General features: G+C 40.7%; 1 protein-coding gene and 1 long non-coding RNA gene across 4 annotated transcripts in view; one reads left to right on the top strand and one right to left on the bottom strand.

The window, feature by feature from the left end:
- CRYBG3 (crystallin beta-gamma domain containing 3) overlaps positions 1-18,462 on the top strand; it is a 160,491-nt gene extending 142,029 nt beyond the window's left edge. Inside the window, exons 18-22 of one of the 3 annotated variants that reach the window (XM_039521838.1) lie at positions 3,919-4,058; positions 8,633-8,756; positions 10,354-10,512; positions 14,025-14,184; positions 17,333-18,462. In XM_039521838.1, coding sequence (XP_039377772.1) covers positions 3,919-4,058; positions 8,633-8,756; positions 10,354-10,512; positions 14,025-14,184; positions 17,333-17,421 — 672 coding nt within the window. In that variant the 3' untranslated portion in view covers positions 17,422-18,462. Of the gene's footprint in view, positions 1-3,918; positions 4,059-8,632; positions 8,757-10,353; positions 10,513-14,024; positions 14,185-16,557; positions 17,180-17,332 lie in introns of those variants that run through there. The other 2 variants (XM_039521828.1, XM_039521845.1) reach the window with 2 other exon arrangements.
- Positions 15,490-17,443, bottom strand: LOC120396799. Its single transcript, XR_005593395.1, has 2 exons — positions 17,306-17,443; positions 15,490-17,270 (listed from the first exon to the last, which is right to left on the bottom strand). It is a non-coding gene; the product is annotated as an uncharacterized LOC120396799 (long non-coding RNA).
- Positions 18,463-19,690: the final 1,228 nt, after the last annotated feature.

Below are 19,690 nucleotides of genomic sequence, written 5' to 3'. Positions count from 1 at the left end.
AGACTGAGGTTTTCCTCTGTGTGTTCCCCCTTTCCTTCATGGTGTCTCTTCCCACTCCCCAAACTCACCATTTATTTGGTGTAAGAACTGACCTGTTACAAAAAAGAATCCTGAGCAGCCACAGTGCTGCTGCCCTGCAACAAACTTTTCTCTGGACTCTCAGGAGTCTACCATAGCCATCCGTCATTAATGGCCTCTCCTGTGAAATGGGTTCGGCGTCAGTCCAGAGGTGTCCTCAGCATTTAAAAAAAAAATCACCATCATAATCAGCACCCTTGTTGGCAGTCTCATCAGAAAGGCCAGGGATCCACTGAGAATGGAGAGTGCATTATTCTGCTGCCTCCTGCTGAGGGGTCAGGCATATGGGCATGGAATGTGAAACAGCTATTCAGGTACCCCTCTTAAAGCTGGCATGAGAAGCAGTGAGATGCAGGGTTTCTTGTGTATCAGCCCATTCCAGGAACTTTTCATTTAGGGCCCAATTCTGTCACCCTGTCGCATGTTGGAGAAAGTTCCTTTACTGTGGAAGTAGTGTCACTGAACTCGCACAGGGGACAGCGTGGTTCAGTGGACTGTGAGTTAGGAAACCTGGGGATTCTAGTCCCTACTTTGCTACCGACTTGTGTTACACTGGGTGAGTCACTTTGCCTCCTAATTTGTAAACCCGAAGTAATGATATTCACCTTCCTTTGTAAAGCACTCTGAGATCTAAGGATGATGACACAATATAGAAGCTGGGTATTACTATTACTCAGTAGGTAAGGTATTTCTCAGCATGAGTAAAGCTGCCAAGAGTAGGCCCGAAGGTATGTAAATGCATCTCAGCATTTCACAAAGTTGGGTGGTGCACTGGATTTTTCTTTTGTTAGTTTGGTAGCTTACTCTCAAGACCTAGCTACTTTAATCTGTTATAGTAGTTTCCATGGGAGCTGTGAAAACAAAATCGGAGAAAAAAGCAAGGCTGAATTGCTGCTGCCAGCCGTTGGCATGTAATGATGTAAAGCATGTAATCAAATCATTGCACTTTACATGGCTGTAGAATATTGAGCCACATTGTTTAAGACAGCAATTTTTTCTTCTTTGCTCTTTATTTTTGTAACAAGATTAACATGGAATCAACCAGAGTTTCATAAGAAAGGTATTGAGTCTTGCTTTCTCCTATGGCTCTCCATCTAATAAATGCTAATAAATAACTTCAATGAATGCACAGTGTAAACTTGTAGACTGGGACTGCAAAATATCTGGTGAGCTTTCTTAGGCCAGCCAAGTTTGAATAACTTTACTAAAGTTGTTTGAGGGTTGGAGCCCTTTTGGCTCCCAACAACTGTCAAGCAAGTTTCCTGCCTTGACTCTTAACACAGACATGATCATGCTAGATCAGATCAGTGGTCCATCTAGTCCAGTATCCTGGCTCTGATTGGCTGATACCAGATACTTCAGAAGAAAGTTCAAAGAAAACCCTGATATGGGGAGTTGTGGAATAACTTGCCCACAGGACAAATTTCTTCCCAGTCCCCATTAGTTAAAGGTTAACTTATGCCCTGAAGCATGATTTCATATCCCTTCCATACATTTAGTTTTTTAATATTGTAACTCTGAATATCCTTGTTATCCATATAAATGTCCAATCCTCTTTCAATCTTGCTAAGCTCTTGGCCTCAGTGTTGTCTTGGGGCAATGAGTTCCACAGGCTAGTTGTTCATTCTGTGAACTCCATAAGCCTCAGATGCAATAAAAATTTTTTTTTCAAATTGGAGGCACAGCTAGGAATATAGCAAAAATATTTTTAAAATCATATTAGCTGGTCATGTTGTACGTTACTTAAAATCATGTTAGCTCATGGTGGTGTATTAAACTGCATCTACACTAAGTGCTAAGTGGTGTTTCAGATGATGTTAATTCCTTTTTTAAAAACACCTTTTTTTTCTTGTCAGTTCCTCATCTAGACAGACAGAGTTTAGCATGGCTGTCAGTCTCTCTTCAGGTAAAGACTTGGAATTGAGAAAATAAGATTGTTGCAGACTTTGTGGCTAGATGGAGAAACCTCAGCAGCAGCTGTCTGTGTTCTGTCTATTGCTATGAGTTTCACTTTCATTAGCCCTAAAATTAACTATGGAAATATTGAAATCAAACACATTCCTCCCCATTCCCAGCCACATAAATTGTCCTGCCTCTTCAGAGGGGTGGAGGGCGGCAAAGGAAGATGAATGACATTTCATAATAAGGCCGTTATGTCTTTGAATCTCATTTTGTGTTTTGGAGGGTTCAAGTTGAAAGCCCTTTCAAAGTTATCTTAGGATGGGTAACGTAGATTCTCCTCATTTTCAAGATGCTTGGCAAACTTTTCTCTCATCATGTGCTACACAGTACTAGTTAGCAGAGGGAAGCAGTTTCCTGGAGGTGTAACAAGCAGTCACATACCAAGGGCAGTGAGCCAGTGACAATAAATTCATAAGGCCTGAATCACAATCGAGGTCTTTGTGAAATACATGTCACTAGAAACTCTTTATAACTGTACCTCCTTGGTTCATGAAGTTTATATCCTCTTAATGACTGCATGGATGTAAACATTAATGTTAGATTTTTGTGTTTGGTTTGTGCATCTTCCAGCTCTTAGGCCATGTCTTCACTGAGGGGAAAAAAGGGTGTGTTTTTGCTTCAAGAAAACAATCTCTATGTACGGTATATCCTGGTGAAGGCACAGGTAATTTTTACCTGGATGTAGCTAGTGAGGTCAACTCTATACCCCGATCTAGAGTTTTCCTTGACTAGCTACATCAAACTAAAAATTCTAAAGTTCCTGGTCTCCACTAGGATTTTGCATTGAGTTATCTAACTCGATGCAAAAACGTGTCTTTTTTGCAGTGAAGTTATAGCTTCCTTATTTGTGAAGTAGTACTATGTATGCTGTACAGATTTCATCCTTGTACCTCATTTTCAAATAACGGTTATCATCTTTATCTAGAGTCAATAGTGCCAAAAGGCTTGTTACCAGTTAAAAATAACATTAGGTGAAAAGATTTGAATTTATGTGATTCCTAATTACTTGATTTTTTTCTGGATCTTTTGAAGGGAAAATTCAAATTCTTGATTAAAAAAATCCAGAGTTTTGCAGTGTATTTCTTTGTTCAATATTTAGAGCCAGATTTTCAACAGTATTTAGGTTACTGAAGATTCAGGTAGAGGTATATTCAGCATCTAACCTGCCCTAGGCATCTAACTTCCTACTTGAAATCAATGGAAGTTGCAGGTCTGAGCTGCTTATGTGCTTTTGAAAGTCCCACTAGGCACCTATCTGCATTTTTAAGAGCCTAAATACCTTAGCAAATCTGGTCATTAGAGTCCAACCAACAGCCACTGATGTCAATGGGCACTACACTGTGGTGGCAAACCATTAGACCAGGGGTCGGCAACCTTTCAGAAGTGGTGTGCCGAATCTTAATTTATTCACTCTAAAGTGTTTTGCGTGCCAGTAATATATTTTAATGTTTTTAGAAGGTCTCTTTCTACAAGTCTATAATATATAACTAAACTATTGTTGTATGTAAAGTAAATAAGGCTTTTAAAATGTTTTAAGAAGCTTCATTTAAAATTAAATTAAAATCTAAAGCCCCCCAGACTGGTGGCCAGGACCTGGGCAGTGTGAGTGCCACTGAAAATCAGCTCGCGTGCCGCCTTCGGCACCCTTGCCATAGGTTGCCTACCCCTGCATTAGACCATGCTTCCTCGACAAATATCAATTCCTAGGAAAGTTTATTATCCAAATCAAAAAGCTAAATTACTGGTAAATGTTCACATTCAGATTAGACCAGAACCACAGAGAGGTTAAAAACTGAAATAGACAAATGAGGGTCCTAGGTAGCATGCCAGCAAGGTGCAATTAGGTGTTTTGAGTAACTATAGCTACTTCTCTCATAGGTTTTTGCTGAGCCATCCATCAGTCTGTTTGCACTGGAATGTTGCGAGGGCAGAGAGTTGCACTTCAAAGAAGCTGTCAATTCTGTTCTAAACAAGGACCTTCACTTTTACACCCAGTCCGTATGGGTGAGAAGCGGATTGTAAGTATGGTAGAAATATTTCAGAGACTGAATTTGTGTTCTCCTTCCAATTGCCTTCCTATATGATGATTTTTTGCTATATTTGTTTTGGCTGTGTGTGACAAGTAAAACCAGAGTTTCCCAAGATTTGGGGGAAATCAACATTGGAACTCGTTTGTACCTGAACCTGAAGAGAATACAAATGTGATCCAGTCAGTAAATCAAACCTCCTGCTACAAGAATCTGCATTTTTAGCTGCTTAAAAGAACAAACAGTGAACAATAAGGTGTTGAGCAGGACAAACCAAGGAGCAAAAAGTAAACCATTTTTAGACTTCCATGAGAAGCATCTTGCATCCATGAAGTGACCCTTTCTCCACTGCCCCCGCTTCTCCTCACCCTCAAAAAACTCCAGATATCCTCTATCCTGGCTATGCTTTGTGGCCTGGATTCAAAAGCCTCCATCAGCCCCCTTTTTGCACGGAGTCCCATATAGCCACCAAGTTGTGCTGGAGATTGCTGACTACGATTCTTAGCGGCCATTGAGTATGCAACAAATATCTTCCTTTTTTTATTTTTTAAGTTAACCTTCAGCTCATCTTCCTGTTTACTCTCCATATTCATATGACCAGGTGGGCCTCCGAGCTGCCTTTGTACAGTTTAACATCACCATTACAGCGAATTCCAAAAAATGAATTTAGACCTCTATTTTTCCTTCATTACCATGTGTAATGTACATTTCTATGCTTTTATGCAGTATTTTAAAAATAACACTTCTGTGCCTGTCCTGAGCCCATGCATTCAGTCACCAGAGAGAATTGTAACTTTTACAGAGTAACAGTATACGTGGGACCCCTGTGATACCAGTGCTGAGCATCCTTCTTCTTTTTATTCTGTGTACAAGACGTAGTACAAGGGGAGCTGATCCCTCACTAGGCAGCACGGTTATATGATTATTGGAAATGATAGAAATGTCTGGTGTCGTAAGGCTGTTCCCACCCTTCTATTGGCTCTGTTGTGTGAAGCAGACTTAGCAGTAGGTGTGAGCGGTCAGTGCTAAGTATAGTGGCCTTTGTATAAAGTTGCTGCCCACTTCAAACAAAGGACATTAAAGTGCTTTTTACAGGAAAATTAAGTTAAAGGTAATGATGAGTGAAATCCTCACCCTCCATGACCTCCCTGTGATCCAGCCATGCCCAAGTCCGTGATCCTCCGAGTTCTCTTTGAGGGTTATCTTCATATGGCCTGAAGCACTTCCAGTACCATGACAGGGTTGGGAGTGGCATTGGGTTGGCCTCATTGAAATGCACAGCCTTATTTTTCACATAACCAGTTTTTGCAAAGGTGGTTAATGATTGAACTTTCTTTCTGGGCGATTTAAGTGGGTATTACCAGTGGCTGTAGACCTGTGGGTGAGTGTAAATTGCCTCAGACAGCTTTGCTGGTGTGCTTTCCCTTTGGTTTCAACGTCACTGCCATTCCAATCCGGAGCCCTTACTAAATACAGATTGTTTGCTCTTGTTGTGAGGTAGCTTAGAGGCCAGTGACAAACAGCAGCAAGATTTGAAGTTGAGAATAACAAATTAATTTTCCTTGTGACCTAATCCAGTTTTAGCCTGAGACCTTTGGAGAGGAAAGGCTAGTGTTGTTGCTAACATTTCATTATAAATGTAAACATGCATATTCCTATCTCCTTGGAGTTAGCACGGTTTGCTATGGACCAGCATAGAGGAGTGTCCTTTCCCTTAAGGATCTGCTCGGGGGGATGTTTGTGGGCTTTCTCTGCCTCACATTGGGATGGAGGTGGGGGATATTAAATCCTCCACCTTGACAGGATTGGCTGGGATGGGAGGCCAAGGCCCATACAAGGGAGAAACGGGGTCGGGGAGTAAGGAGCACTAAGCTTCCCTCTCACTCCTTACTATCGCTGGCCATGTTAACAGGCTCTCTACATCTGGGAAGAGTCAGCGCAGGTATGGAAAAGTCCTGAGGGAGTCTCCCCCAGGGCTAGTTCAGGGTTGGAAAGAAATTTCCCCCCCTCCATAACAGTTTTGGCTGAGCTGCTGGTGGTTTTTCACCTGTTTCTGAGCATCTTGCAATATCTCTGGGTCAGGATTGAGGGAATAGGTGTTGGACAATTGTAGGGCTTTCATTGGGATTCCTTCTGGGTGGTCCAGGAAGGGCTTGTTTGTCTCAGCTAAGAGTCCATGCAGCAAGATTTAGTGTTCTCTTGTCCTGTTGTCCCAAAAGGCAAGGTCAGCTTTGGTAAATAAAGAGGCTAAACTCTAAACTGCAAGTTTGTGTGTATGGGGTGGGATCTTACTGTCATGCACAGGCCGAAGGCAGCAAGGGAAGAAGGCTAGGTAGGGATTGTAGCTTGGAGGCGGGGGCCATATCCCTGAGTGGCTGGACATGGACATGCCTATAGACCTTAAAGGCTTTGGTTGGAAGGAGACCATAAGGACTGAGGGCTGCTGGGTACCGGTTTTGGTTATCTTTTGAGTTAAGTTTTACTGTGATTTAAAAGTTCAGTAAAACTGCAGCAGAGACCTTTAAACCATAAAAGCAATAAGAGCTTTATTGGCAACACACCCACAGTTGACGTTGACATTATCTTCATATTAAACTTTGATCAACTATTAGAACTCTTTCAGGTGTGCTAGGTCACAGACAGTCATCCTAGCTAGTTGGGCTAACAAAATGCTCAGAGTAGGTCTACACTACAAACTTGCATCGGCGCCACTGCAGTTGCACCACTGTAACGCTTCTGGTGAAGATGCTCTAAGCTCTCCCATCTGCTTAATAACTCCACCTCCGCAAGAATTGGTCGCTATGTCAGTGGGAGAAGCTCACAGTCTAACCCAGCACTTAGGTCACTGTAACTATGTTGCTCGGGGTTGTGGATTATTCACCCCCACAAGCGATGTAGTTATACCAAAGTAATTCTGTAATATAGATCAGAGGTCAGTCTAAGTGACTCTTCCTAGGTTTATTTCCAAGAACAAGACACAGTTATGTCTCTGCAGATGAGTGTGACAAATACGTAAGTCCTTTGCAAGACAATGGGTTGAAAAAGCAGCTTAAATCTGTGTTCTCTTAATCCTATTTGAATCTGCACCTTTGTTTGTGCATTCCTTTGGCTGAGGTCTCTGTCGGCTGAGGTCTGTGTCACCTGAGTGACAGGACTAATCGCACTGCACCGATTTCCTCATGAGCACAGAGTTGTAGCCTCATGTTCTCTATTGAAACCCAGGGTAAGTGCTGTGTTTTTATGGCTGCAATTCACATTCTCTTGTTTATTGAATACAGGTGCAGTTCCACACTTGTCTTTTTATTATTACAAAAAAATCTTCTTTCCCTCACTCCAGTCTTTTATGCACTAGAACAATGCTTTGGTAGTAGACACTGTATTTACACTGAGACTGGGCACTGCTAAGACTGAAGCTCTTACCTCCGAGTGTGCAGTGGTTTTGCCCGAAAACATTTCAAAAAAAATAAAATTGTCAGCAATACGGTAAAATAAAAACGAAGGACTTTATTACCGTTGTCGGTCTTATTGAATAGCTGTTAGTCAGGACTGACGGGACCCCTTTGAAGCTTATACACAAACATACGCTGCCTGTGAGTGAAGTGTGCATGATCAGAAGAACTTTCTCATTACGTACAGTGAGAGAGGCAAATGATAGACACTAGAACTCTCATCACGCTTCAAGCAAATAAAATAGGAAACGTAGTAAAAATAGTGCATGCTTTATGCTCAGATGAGCTCATGAAAAAAGCATGGAGAATTCACAGTCCACAAAAGAACATCCCTCAGATACAAATCCATGATGTGAATGTCGCTCAAAGATACAGCTTGCAAGCAACACTGTAATGTGTGTAGACTGGATGGTATATAGTGAAGGAGCAATTTGTGTGTTGCTCTTGGTATATTTTGAAGATGGTATTCTAGTACAGGTATAAATGGTATCAGGGATGTGTTATGCTTCTACAGTTAGTAATACTAATGATTGAAAAGATGTTTTTACTATGTAAAATCCTCTTGTAGCAGTTTGTAACTTTCTGAAAGTTGGTTAGGAGTAAATTTCTCATACCTGTTCTTGGTCTTGTAGTGCAGTTTGGGATAACCTCGTTTGTTTCACATGTTGACATAGTTATGTGAGATCCTGTTTTGCCCTCTGATAACTAAACTTTGTGGCAGTGTAGTGTGCTGCAAAGCCTTTCTTGGCGCTCCCTGGAGTGAGTTATGTAGTTCGCTTGTGCAATGCAGCAATCCCATGCACATGCCCGTTAAACCTGTAGACACCATCCATGTCTACAGAGGGATTTTTTTAATCTTCATATGACCAGGTCAAAAGTTTAAAGTAGTTTCCAGGTTTCATATTAATATTAGGGAATACAAAATAGATCTTGATATAGAAGAAAGCTCTTAACCCACTTAAGGTACTCTACATATTTGGCACAGTAATATAAATACAGTATAATACTATCATGGAAAGCCTTTGGGTTTAAAAATATTAAATGTTATTTATGTAGCTTTGTTTTGCCATATTTAGAGTGTAACATCTTAGGGTTTTGTTTTCTATCTTTATTCAGGTGGATTGCATACGAAGGAGGAAATTTCTCAGGAAAACAAATTCTGCTAGAACCCAGCAAGATTTCAAACTGGACTGAATTCAGTGGCTGGAGCGTAATTGGCTCCCTTCGTCCTATGAAGCAGGTACTGTAGGAAAAAGTGTTTTGGGAATAAGCCGCTTTTCACTCCTTTAAATTTATTTAATACATAAGTATCGGCTGAGAAATCTGACCAAATCCTGATCTGATTGAAGCTAATGAGAGTTCTCCCATTGATTTCAATGGGACCAGTATTTTATCTCTGAAATTGGGTCCTGGTGTGAGCTACTAGGCCCTATCAAAAGTCACTGAAGTCAGGAAGAGCCTTTCCATTGACTGCAGTGAGCTTTGGATCAGGCTTATAGAGAAGAATAGACTTGTTTAAAGACTTCAGGTTACAGAGAATCCACCAATTATTTTAGTTTAAAACTGCAAGTGACCCAGGCTCTTTTCTACAGTGAGAATTTTTTAACGTAATAAAAACTCCCCCCGGCTGGTGTGTGTGTGTGTGTGTGTGTGGTGGGGTTCCGCGAGCCACACTTAATGGTAAAAGAACCGCACATGGCTCGCGAGCCAGTTTGACCACCCTTGCCCTAGGCACTGGCCTTGCTTGCTCCATAGACCTGCCGTTGGACAGCTGATCCAGACTCTTACTGTCTGTTAAAGTTACAGCCTTTCACTTCAGAAACATCACATTACCCTTTCATGTCACTTGCATTTGGGCATGCAAATGTGCCATGTCCATTCTCTTGCCAGCACAGAGGCTCCAAGGAATGTTACAAGAGGCTGCTATTTTTTTTTAAATGCTGTTTTTTATGTATGCATGTAAAGCTGCTTGGATCGCTAAAGGGCATTCATATTTGTCTAGATGCCAGTGTCTTCAGTGTAGGGATATGATCCGCTCCCAAAGGAGAGCGGGACAATATCACAAAAACAATCTGCAGCTTGTTTGCTTATATTCTTCTGCCTTCTCAGTGATGTGCAACAGAGCAAAATCAAAGTTTTCAACTTAATAACTAGCAAAAAGAGAGTGAAACATGTCAGAAGTGACTGCTACTTAATGGATGGACAAAAATGATTCCCTTAATGACTTTATAATGAAGATTCTCTCTAATGGTGGGGCATAATTGTGCACATAGTTGCAAATGTTTTGGGATGGGCTTTTCAGGGCAGGATTTTAATGAGCGTGATATTTAGATTTCAGTTTAAAAAAAAATCCAGGAGGAATTTTGTCAGCAGCTTTGAACCTCCTTTTTTCAATAAAGATCCCTCTAACTCACAATGCACTATACTGGTGCTGTTTCAGTGGCCCTGAGGTATGTCATGGAGGAACTGTTTCTTAAGCTAAAACCTGTCAGGAATAGCTTTGCAGACTTCCCCTGTAATGAGCTCAGTCATTGGTGATACCAGTTCAGTGCCCTTTTTAGTGTGTTCATGAGCAAAAAAGTGTAACATGAATGGCTGTGAATTAGAAGCTGTCCCCACCATTGTTGCTTGTGGCCATCCACCTCCAATTTTTTATAGCATGTTCTTTCATTCCCCAAACCCACTTCACAACTGAATATGTAAAAGACATGTTGGAATGGAATATAAATTGGGGAAAACTGCTGTAAGAATGCTAGCTATGCAGGACCTGGTGGGAGGCTTTGCTCACACCTGCTTATACAACATATACAGTATAATGGTGCTTTTCTAACTATCAGCCAGCAGTTTACTTCAGAATAAAGAACCGAGCCCAGGATAAATACTTGACAGTCACTGGAAACCTATCAGATGCAAGAGCTACTTCAGTGTGTGTTTCTCCATACGATGGCAAGAATGCCCAAATCTGGCACTACTGTCATGGACTCTTCAAATCCAAGGTGAGTTACTGAATGTTGGAAGTGCAATGTATAAACCCACTCTCCTTTTGTCTTGACTGAGAGTCATTTTCCATGGCTCCATGGTCCCCTCCTGCATCCTTATAATAGCCTTCCTCTCTTCATGTGCCTTTCTTCCATTAGCGCTCTCCTTAAACAGCACTTCCTTCTCTCACTGATTCCCTTCACTGTCTGCTCTCTGGGGTGCTGGAACAATTTATATAGTGGGGGTGCTGAGAGCCATTGAACCAAACTGTAACCCTGTACCTAATGGAAACCACTTCTAGCCAGCACCCCTACATCAAGCATCTCTGCTGTTCCCACACCTGAGCCTTACATCTTTCTTCTTCGTATTATCGGTGTCTAAATTAGACAGAAATTCTGCCTGGCAGGAACCAAGTCATCTATATAAAGCACGTGCAAGCGCTTTAGTTGTTACGTAAGTGAAAAACGTTGTTTAAAAAAACAACCCAAAAGCCTTTTAACCCTGTACAGCTTTTTAAACAAACTTCTTTAACTTTCTAGCGTGTTTTCAGGTAAAGGCGCACTTGCTCTGAACATGTGAATATGTGATATAGTCACTTCTTGTGTAAACCTCTGTGTGTTGAGATGGAAATGAACCCCTGGACATGTTACGACATTCTCTGTTTCCCCGTTGTATTTTGCTTTCTATCTGTTAGGTACTTCTTAATGGCCCCTCCACTTCCATAATATCTGAGCACTTCATAATCTTTAATGTGCTTCTCCTCACAACACCTCCATTAGGTAGGGAAGTGCTATTATCCCCATTTCACAGATGGGAACAGAAGCACAACAAGACAAAGTAACTTTCCCAGGGTCGCACAGGAAGTCTGTGGTGGAGCAGGGAATGGAACTTGAACCTGGGTTTCCAAAGTCCCAGGCTAGCGCCATAACCACTGGGCACCATCCTTCCTGGTTTTGCTTTGCTTGTGTAATAGCAATATGCTGGCAGTATCGTCTCAGTAAAAATTATATAAATTGTATTAATCCATACAGTGATAATTATATAAATTGAGTTGAAGGAGGAAAAACTGCAGTTTTGATGCGTAGTTGTGCTGTTTAGACACAACCCTGAGTGGGGCCTAGTGCAGAGTCCCAGGTCCCAAGGCAGTGCTTTTGGATGAATTCTGCCTTGGGGAGATCAAATTCCTCCTGGAGCAACACGTGCAAGAGGAGTACTCCTCCCTCTGCTTCCGGAGTGGATAAAAATCAATGATTTTTAAAAATTTAAATAAGGGTTTTTTGGTTTAAATTAAATCCAGGTCTGTTTTTTAAAATTGTCAACCTATGTTAAGGTCTCAACTTATTGTAATCTATTAATATAATTTAAATAAAATACACAATATTCTTCAATACATATTTGCTGACAAGTTTAAGAAAGTCAAACCACTGAACTGCTGGAAGTCACTGGCTGAGCACCTGGAACTAGAGTTTGTTGAAGTGCTAAACCAGCTTTTGACAGTTGTAGCCTCTTCTGCAGGTGCAGAGAACTTTTTTTTTTCCATATTGGCTTATTCAGGTAGTTCAGTTCAGCGACTAGTTCATTCAAAGTTAAACCAGTTGGAAATTGAAAAAGCAGAAGAGTTTGTTTTCCTCTTCCAATCTATGAATAAAAACAAAGTGAGAGAAGATGAGATCTTCTGGTTCTAAAATCTTGAAGGACATGGTGACCCAAAACAATCTGTTCAGTTCACTAACTACAGATAATACTTTCTCTGTTTAATAAATCGTTTTAAATGCAAAACATGTTTTGATAAACTTTCTTTTTCCATGTGTCCAGCACATTTAAGATAGTTTTATTTAGTTAAAAAAATCAAATGCTCTTTTATGCACTTTTGATTTAATTTGAATTTCCATCCAAATAGTGCTTGACACAAATCACTTTAAAAAAAAACAAAAAACCCATCATTCATCATTTCCTAACATAATGAAAAAAACATAACATTTAAGAAATTGAGTGAATGCAAATTAAACTACAAAAATATGTGTATAGGTATAGTGCAGTGGTCTTCAACATTTTTATGCCCAAGAGCACTTTTTGAATTTAAGGGCAACTCAGGATCTACCGAGGCCCTGCCCCTTCCCCAAAGCCCTGCCTCGATTACTCCATTCCCCCCCCCCCTTCACTGGGCTGATAGGGGTTTGGGGGTTGGGAGGTGGGCTCTGGCCTGGGGTCAAGAGATTTGCAGTGTGGGAGGGGGCTCTTGGCTGGGGCAGAGTGTTGGGGGTGCGGGCTCTGGGAGGGAGTTTGGGTGCAGGAGGGGGTTTAGGGTGCTGGCCAATGGGAGTTGCAGGGGCAGTGCTTGCAGGCCGGAGCTGTGCAGGGAGGGAGACCCCTGCCACGCCCGGGGCTGCGCTGGCCGCTTCTGGGAGTGGCGTGGGGCCGGGGCAGACAGGGAGCCTGCCTTAGCGGCAGCCCTGCTATACCACCAGAGATCGCGATCGACCAGTTGTGACCACTGGTATACGGCATACTCCTGGTTAGCAAAAAGAAGCACCAAATTTAGTGTCAAGGCTATATTTAACTTCAAATCCGCGTTTTATCAACCCAATGAGAATGAATCTTTGTTTAGGGAAATAACTAAAATACAAATCGAAACATGATTAAAATAGATTGTTTAAATCAAGGTTTCCTGCTTGCTAATTTAAATCATGATTAAAATTAATCCACCCTGGCAGTGTGCACATTGTGAAGGCCTTGCACTGTCTCTCCAGTCTGCATAAGGGACGGTCACAATGGGTATGTCTACATAAGCCACGGCAGTGAGCCGCCCAGATTGACAGACTCTAAAAATAGCTGTGTAGACAGCGTATTGAAGCTGTGGCTGTGAAGCCCACTCCCTTTTTTTTTTATTTAATTAATAGAGATATACCTATCTCCTAGAACTGGAAGGGATGCCAAAGGGTCATTGAGTCCAGCCTCCTGCCTTCACTAGCAGGACCAAGTACTGATTTTGCCCCAGATCCCTAAGTGGCCCCCCTCAAGGGCTGAACTTACAACCCTGGGTTTAGTAGGCCAATGCTCAAACTACTGAGCTAGTGCTCCTCTCTTCCTAGGCTTCAGAGCCTGAGCTCCAGCCCAAGCCACAACTTCTAAGTGCTGTCTGCACAGCTATTTGTAGAGAGTTAGCACGAGCCCCTGTAGCCCAAGTCTTTCGACCTGGGTTGGAAGGTTTGCTTCTGCTGACTCTGTATGTGTACCCAGTAAGGCCTTCAGATATTTAAAAGTGACCTGCAAAGGAAGGAGTAAAGAATTCCTGGTGGTTTTCTTTTTCTTGCATAAAGCCTGCCTGAAAGTTCTGCTTAATTAAAATGGTGATTATTTACCTTTAGAATTGTCCGGAATAATGTATGCTAGTCTAACCAGTGAAGAAGCTATTAGTTGTAAGTGTGATTAATGTAATCTAGTGCTAATTACAACACACTTATTTTGAGGCATCATGGTCGCAATGACCAGATTCTACTGTTGAGTTTTTTTTCTCCAAATCTCTTAGGCTATTGCTGCATGTCTTGATATTGTCAGTGGCAGAGACCTACCTGGAGCTAAAGTAGCCCTGTGGACAGAGCATGGAAAGGCTAGGCAGAAGTGGAGGCTCAATGAGGATGGAACCATCAGTTCATACCTCAGTGATCAACTGGTTCTCGATGTCAAAGGTACTAAAAAGCTCATCTGCTATTATAAATGCATGTTTTTGCTGTAGGCAGTTGTGGCTGGCTGGGATGTTCCAGTTGTCTGTACCCTCAACCAGCTTGCGCAATATTAAACAGTCGGTTTCCTCTGTTGGGTGAGGTGACAAATGTTCCAATCCACAACTATGTATTTTTGCCAATCGCTTTTAGTGTATGAGACTGAGAAAAGCAGAGTCATGCTATTCCATAACTCCCTAAATCTTGGTAACTTTCACCAGTTTCCACTTCACAACTAACATTTACTAAGGGGAACATTTTGAAAACTACATTGCAGATGACTTTAGAAAAAAACAGATTTTTTTTACATTGCTCCTTGTAGCTGATCCCAGCTGTTTGACCAGCCACTTATCAGTTTTCCTTTAGGGAGTGCAGAAAGACAATGTCTGGAAGCAGCATTTGTACAAGATGAAAATGCAATTTTATGTCCTAACAAAATAACAAAACTCCCACCCCCCCTTTACCATAACCCTATTTTGGTACAATGAAAAACAGCCAAAAAATGTAAAATACCAATCTATATACATTGCCCTGTGTAAAACCAGATTAGTATCCAGTAGCTTCTTCATACTGAATCTTTCCAGTATGCTGTGGTAGAGCCTCACTTTCAACTACCGTAATAAAGAGCCAGATCTTATTGCCATGTACTTTTAATGACAGCAGGAGTAGAGTGTAAATCAGCTACACAACCACTCGGAAGGGCAAATTATTTGCTCTTAAAATTTTCAGGATAGTGGTTGGCACATAGGAGTAGGAGTTAGGCAACTTGGGCTCTACATCTCATTCTTGCTGGGCAGAGGTGTATTGCAGGAAGTGCAGCTAAAAGGGAGCATTGCTGTTTAGGAAGCAGAATTTCTCAAGTCCTGCCAATAGTGTGGTAGCCCTGGGAACATATAATGGTACAGTGATTCTCTAACCATAGTGAGCAGAGAGCAAGCTGATCTGATAGTGCTGTCTCCTCTTCATTTCCAGCTGTTGAGATGCTTTAAAAGAGCTAAAAATACATTACTTTATTAATCCTTTTCCATGTAACCAATTGCTGTAGCCACCCGAGGGGTGTTATACAGTCACAAATGCAGGAAATGGTTTGCACAATGGTAAATGGGAGAGAAAATGTCCAGGACCACCTTTGTTTTTAAAATATAGTTCACTTTATTTAAAAGTTTACTGACACTGCTGTTAATGATTAAATCTTCTTGATTCTTGCAACTAGAATTTACGGACACAATGAAAAATATATCAGCACCAATAAAGAGTTCCCAGCCCACAGGGTTAAATTAAGAGTAATTCGGGCTCTTATGTTTTAATTTTAATTAATCATTAATTTTGTTGTGCGTAGCTTGATCCTAAATCATTAAATACAAAATTTTCCTTATTAGCAACATGGACAACAGGTTTTAAAATATGAAATCAGACATTTTAAAAAGCAGTGTCTATTTAACAGGATACATGTTGAAATTGTTTAAACCTGTGTTGCTTTATCTTATGCAGGATCTAATATTGAAGTGACCAGGTTGGTACAGGAGTAATAGAGTTGTTGAATACTATGTTCTTTGGGTGTCTGAAAAGAAATTTAAAATGCAGTTATAAATAGCAGGTCCCTAGGAGCATTTAACTCTTTGGTATTTGCGGTTTGTGACCTGTTAAATGCACGCTAGCGCTACTACAGTCGTTGTCTGTGCTACCTGGAGTCACGTGGGAAACAGCCAATGAAAGGCAAACCCTGTAGATTGTGGCATTCTACACCTCTAAACTGCGCTGATAGTTGTAGCTGGAGCTGTGGATTTGCCAGTTACAAGAAGCAGAAATGCATTTAAGGGAATGGCTGAGAGCCAGTTTTCAGTTCTACAGTCCCTTAATTCTTCACCCTGGCAAAAAGGCTTTTCCTGAGCACAGATACACTTGAAACTAAAAATCCTTCTAAGGGAAATAATAAAACTGAGAGTGTGCTTGCTGTCTCTCTAATTCTTATTTGGCCAATATGCATGAAACTGGCAGCTGAAATCTTAATGTTTGTTTCTGAGTGCTATAATGCAAGAAATCTATTGACAAGCTGGAGAGAGTTCTGAGAAGACAATACAAGGAAACAGAGTTAGCAATGGGATGAAGAGAGTGAGATTTAGGATGAATATGCAGGGGGGAAATATTAGGCCCTCTAGTGATTTCCAGAGGGAAGCGGTAGCAAACCCTTTGCTTGAGACTGTTTATCGGGTCTAATTTTAAGAACCAGAAACTGTACTGTGAAGTACAATGCTGTATAGGATAAGCCTGCTGACGCTGCTATAGGTCTCTCCCACCTCTCATTTCTATGATCAGTATTTGAGTGACCTGTCTCTCCAGGGAAGGACATAAGGTACAACCAGCAAGGTGAGGAGAAAAAGGGCACAATCACAGAAGACCCAGGACAAAGATCTCCAGGAGGGGCCAGGAGTACAAAGGCAGCAGAGATCCTTTGCTGTGAAGCGGTTGTGTGTAACCTTTGAGTGCTACTACCCTCCCCATTCAAAGGCTCTGAGTGGAGGGGGAAAATTCAAGGCACTCAAAGTTGACTGTGGAGGAGGGAGATGGAAAGAAGTGTGGGGAAGAGGGGTCAAGTGAAGATTGAGTGTACAGAGATGGAGAGCGTGAGTAGAAGAGACAGGGTGGAGTTGACAAGTAGTGGTGTTTAAGGTGGAAAGAAGCTGAGAGCCCTCATGAGTGGATAGAGGGAGTGGAAGGTAGAGAGCTCCTCCTCTTAATGAAATATTCATAAAGACCCAGCACCTCTATGCCATCAGACAGAGTGACAGGCACTGTAGCCAATTTACAGCTGAATAAAAGACATGAAGAGTCAATGCTGTACTCCCAGTGACAATAACCCACTCGCCGCCCTCCAAAACCTCATACAGCTTTTGGTTGCTCTAGGAAAAAGTCAATTTTTAACATGAGATTCACTTTAAAGCTTAGAAGTCTGAGTAACTTTGCAACAAGTTTTCTCTGTTTTATAGACACTTAATTTTCAATGTACAATATATATACTCCATTGAAGAAGCGGCAGTCTGTTTGTAATTAACCTTGCCTTAATGAAACTTAATGAACCTGCATTAACCTTGCCTTAATGAACTTCTATTTTTAGGAGGAAATTATTATGACAAGAACTATGTAATTGTCAATCATCCCCTGGAGAGTGAATTCTCACAGAAATGGGACATTGAACTATTGTGAGTAAAACCACTACAAAGATCCTGGAAATATGGACCTAAGTGTGTTATGAACACTGTATTTGAGAGAAGGAACTACTGAAGTCACATGCCACTGGAATGTTACTCAGCAAGTCCACTCTACATCTTCCTGTTAGACACTGACTCCCAAACAACTGAATTTTGCACATTGGCAAGGCGAGGTTAATGTAATGTTTTTTTCCTAATATTCACACATGACTCCATGTTGAGGTCTTCCTCTTCTTAAGGCACCATTTAAGCTTATGTTCCTTTAACATTCACTAGTCCTGTTAATCTTTAAGTGAAGGCAAAGATATGATACAGCAGCAAAAACTTGGCAGTTTATTTCTAAATAGCCTTTCCTGTGTGACCTGTTAGGGTATAATATGAACTAGACTTTCCTTTCTCCTCAAAAGTTAATGGAGCTGTTCTGGTGATTTAGGATCACCTGTGTAAAATTAAGCCCTTATCTTAAGAAGTACTGCATTAAACTATAATAGGCCAGGTGCCAGCCCATGAGTCAGGGTAGAAAGTAGACTTTCATATGCAGGTAGAGAGTCGTACATGCAAATATAGACTGGATCAAGCTAACTTTCTAGAAGGCCTTGCTGAGTATAGAGGTTAAATACATTTTGGTCTTAAAACCACAGTATATTCAATAGCACCTTTACAAAACAAATCTATCTTGTATGTGTGCTAATTAATACTTTGTGCTGCGGCAAGGTTAAAGAAGCAACCTGATGCATGCTAACTTCTGTGAGGCTCATCAGCATTGTGTACCTCATTGCTTATTCTTTAGGAAAAGACCTGAAGATACTAGTGACTTCCAGAAGCACAACTTTCAGTGAAATTTCAATGCTATGCAACATTTTTTTCAGTTAATAAAGAACGTATTTGCATTTCATTTCTGAGGGAGAAGTGTTAACTATTTATGTGAGGCAGATTATATTAAAAGGTCTCCATGGTTTTTGGTTTATTCTTTCACCCACTGGAGAAAAGTGTTTAAAATTTCCCTTATGAAGTTCCCCCAGAATTGGGGTCTTCCCTAAAGGCAGTTCAATATGTAATGCTTTCTAAGTGAGGAATCTTCTCTGGCTCCTGTGGTTTTTGTATTGATTATTAAACTCTGAAAGGAGGAGTACAGATTAGCTAAACCAAAACATGAATGATTGTATTGTTTCCTATAGCTATTATGTTAATGTCTCATCCTAAAGCCAAAAAAAAGTCAGTTTTTTCCCACAGAAAAGTGAAACATGTGTAAGATTATTTTTGTATGAGGGGGAATTCTAGAGTGATATATTTTGAATACCTGTATCTCCTTGCACTTATTTACTTTTACATTCTAAAAGCCAAAATCAAATACAGATCTGTAAGTGACTAGGTTTGTGACTGTATATATTTTCTCATTGAAGCACTTGTGTAGATTTTTCTATGAAAGTCTGTCAATATACCACAAAGTTTTTTAAATATGATTTGCGCTTTCTAGTTGTAATATAATCCCTTTTCCCTCAAAACAATGAGTAGATCATACCTGGTGTATCAGTGTTATATAATAAAGTAAAGCATGTATATTTTAATTGTAAAAACTTCTGGAGGATTCTTTAGCTTGTAGTATTTCGTACTGTGTAAAAGCAATAATTTCTGTTTTTAGCTAAGATGGTAAGGCACAAAAATCACTGAGGAGTGATTTCCTTCCCCAGAACACCAGTTTATAGCATTTAAACAAATGGCATAGCTACACTGACTGACACCTTTCTCTCTCCATGGATTAAAAATCTTCATATTAAAATAATGCAAGTGTTCTTACTGTATAGGAACAATTATTACAACAGGATGTGAAATATCTGCATATGTAAACCTTTGACCCTCAATTCTGTGAAGCCATGTCAGAGTACCAGCATATAGGAGCTAAATATTCAAGTGCTGCTGGTTATTCAGAGTTAGGGAGCTAGCATGCTGGAAGATGTGCCTTTATGGTCACTCAAATTAATGGTACTTCTTGAACGAATAGGAGTGTCTAGAAAATTTTAAAGGTAATATCTCTGATGCAACTTAGCTAATGCTGTTTCAATGCTTCACTCATCCCTGAAATTCAGTGGAAGATTTTTTTTGTTAGCATGTGCTGATAGGTCTTAAGTAACTGTACTATTTCCTACCAAGTCCTGGTGTGTTACCTTTATTTGGAGAAAAGGCACAATTTCTTTTAACACCGAGCAGCATGAATGTTTTTGTACTTACCTCTGCCTCTTTACTGGCAGGCTTACTTCCTAGTT

This window comes from Mauremys reevesii, linkage group 1 (genome assembly GCF_016161935.1).
Source record: "Mauremys reevesii isolate NIE-2019 linkage group 1, ASM1616193v1, whole genome shotgun sequence".
Classification (NCBI taxonomy): domain Eukaryota; kingdom Metazoa; phylum Chordata; order Testudines; family Geoemydidae; genus Mauremys; species Mauremys reevesii.
The sequence above is the reverse complement of the archived record's forward strand: the minus strand, read 5'-3'. Positions and strand labels throughout refer to the sequence as shown.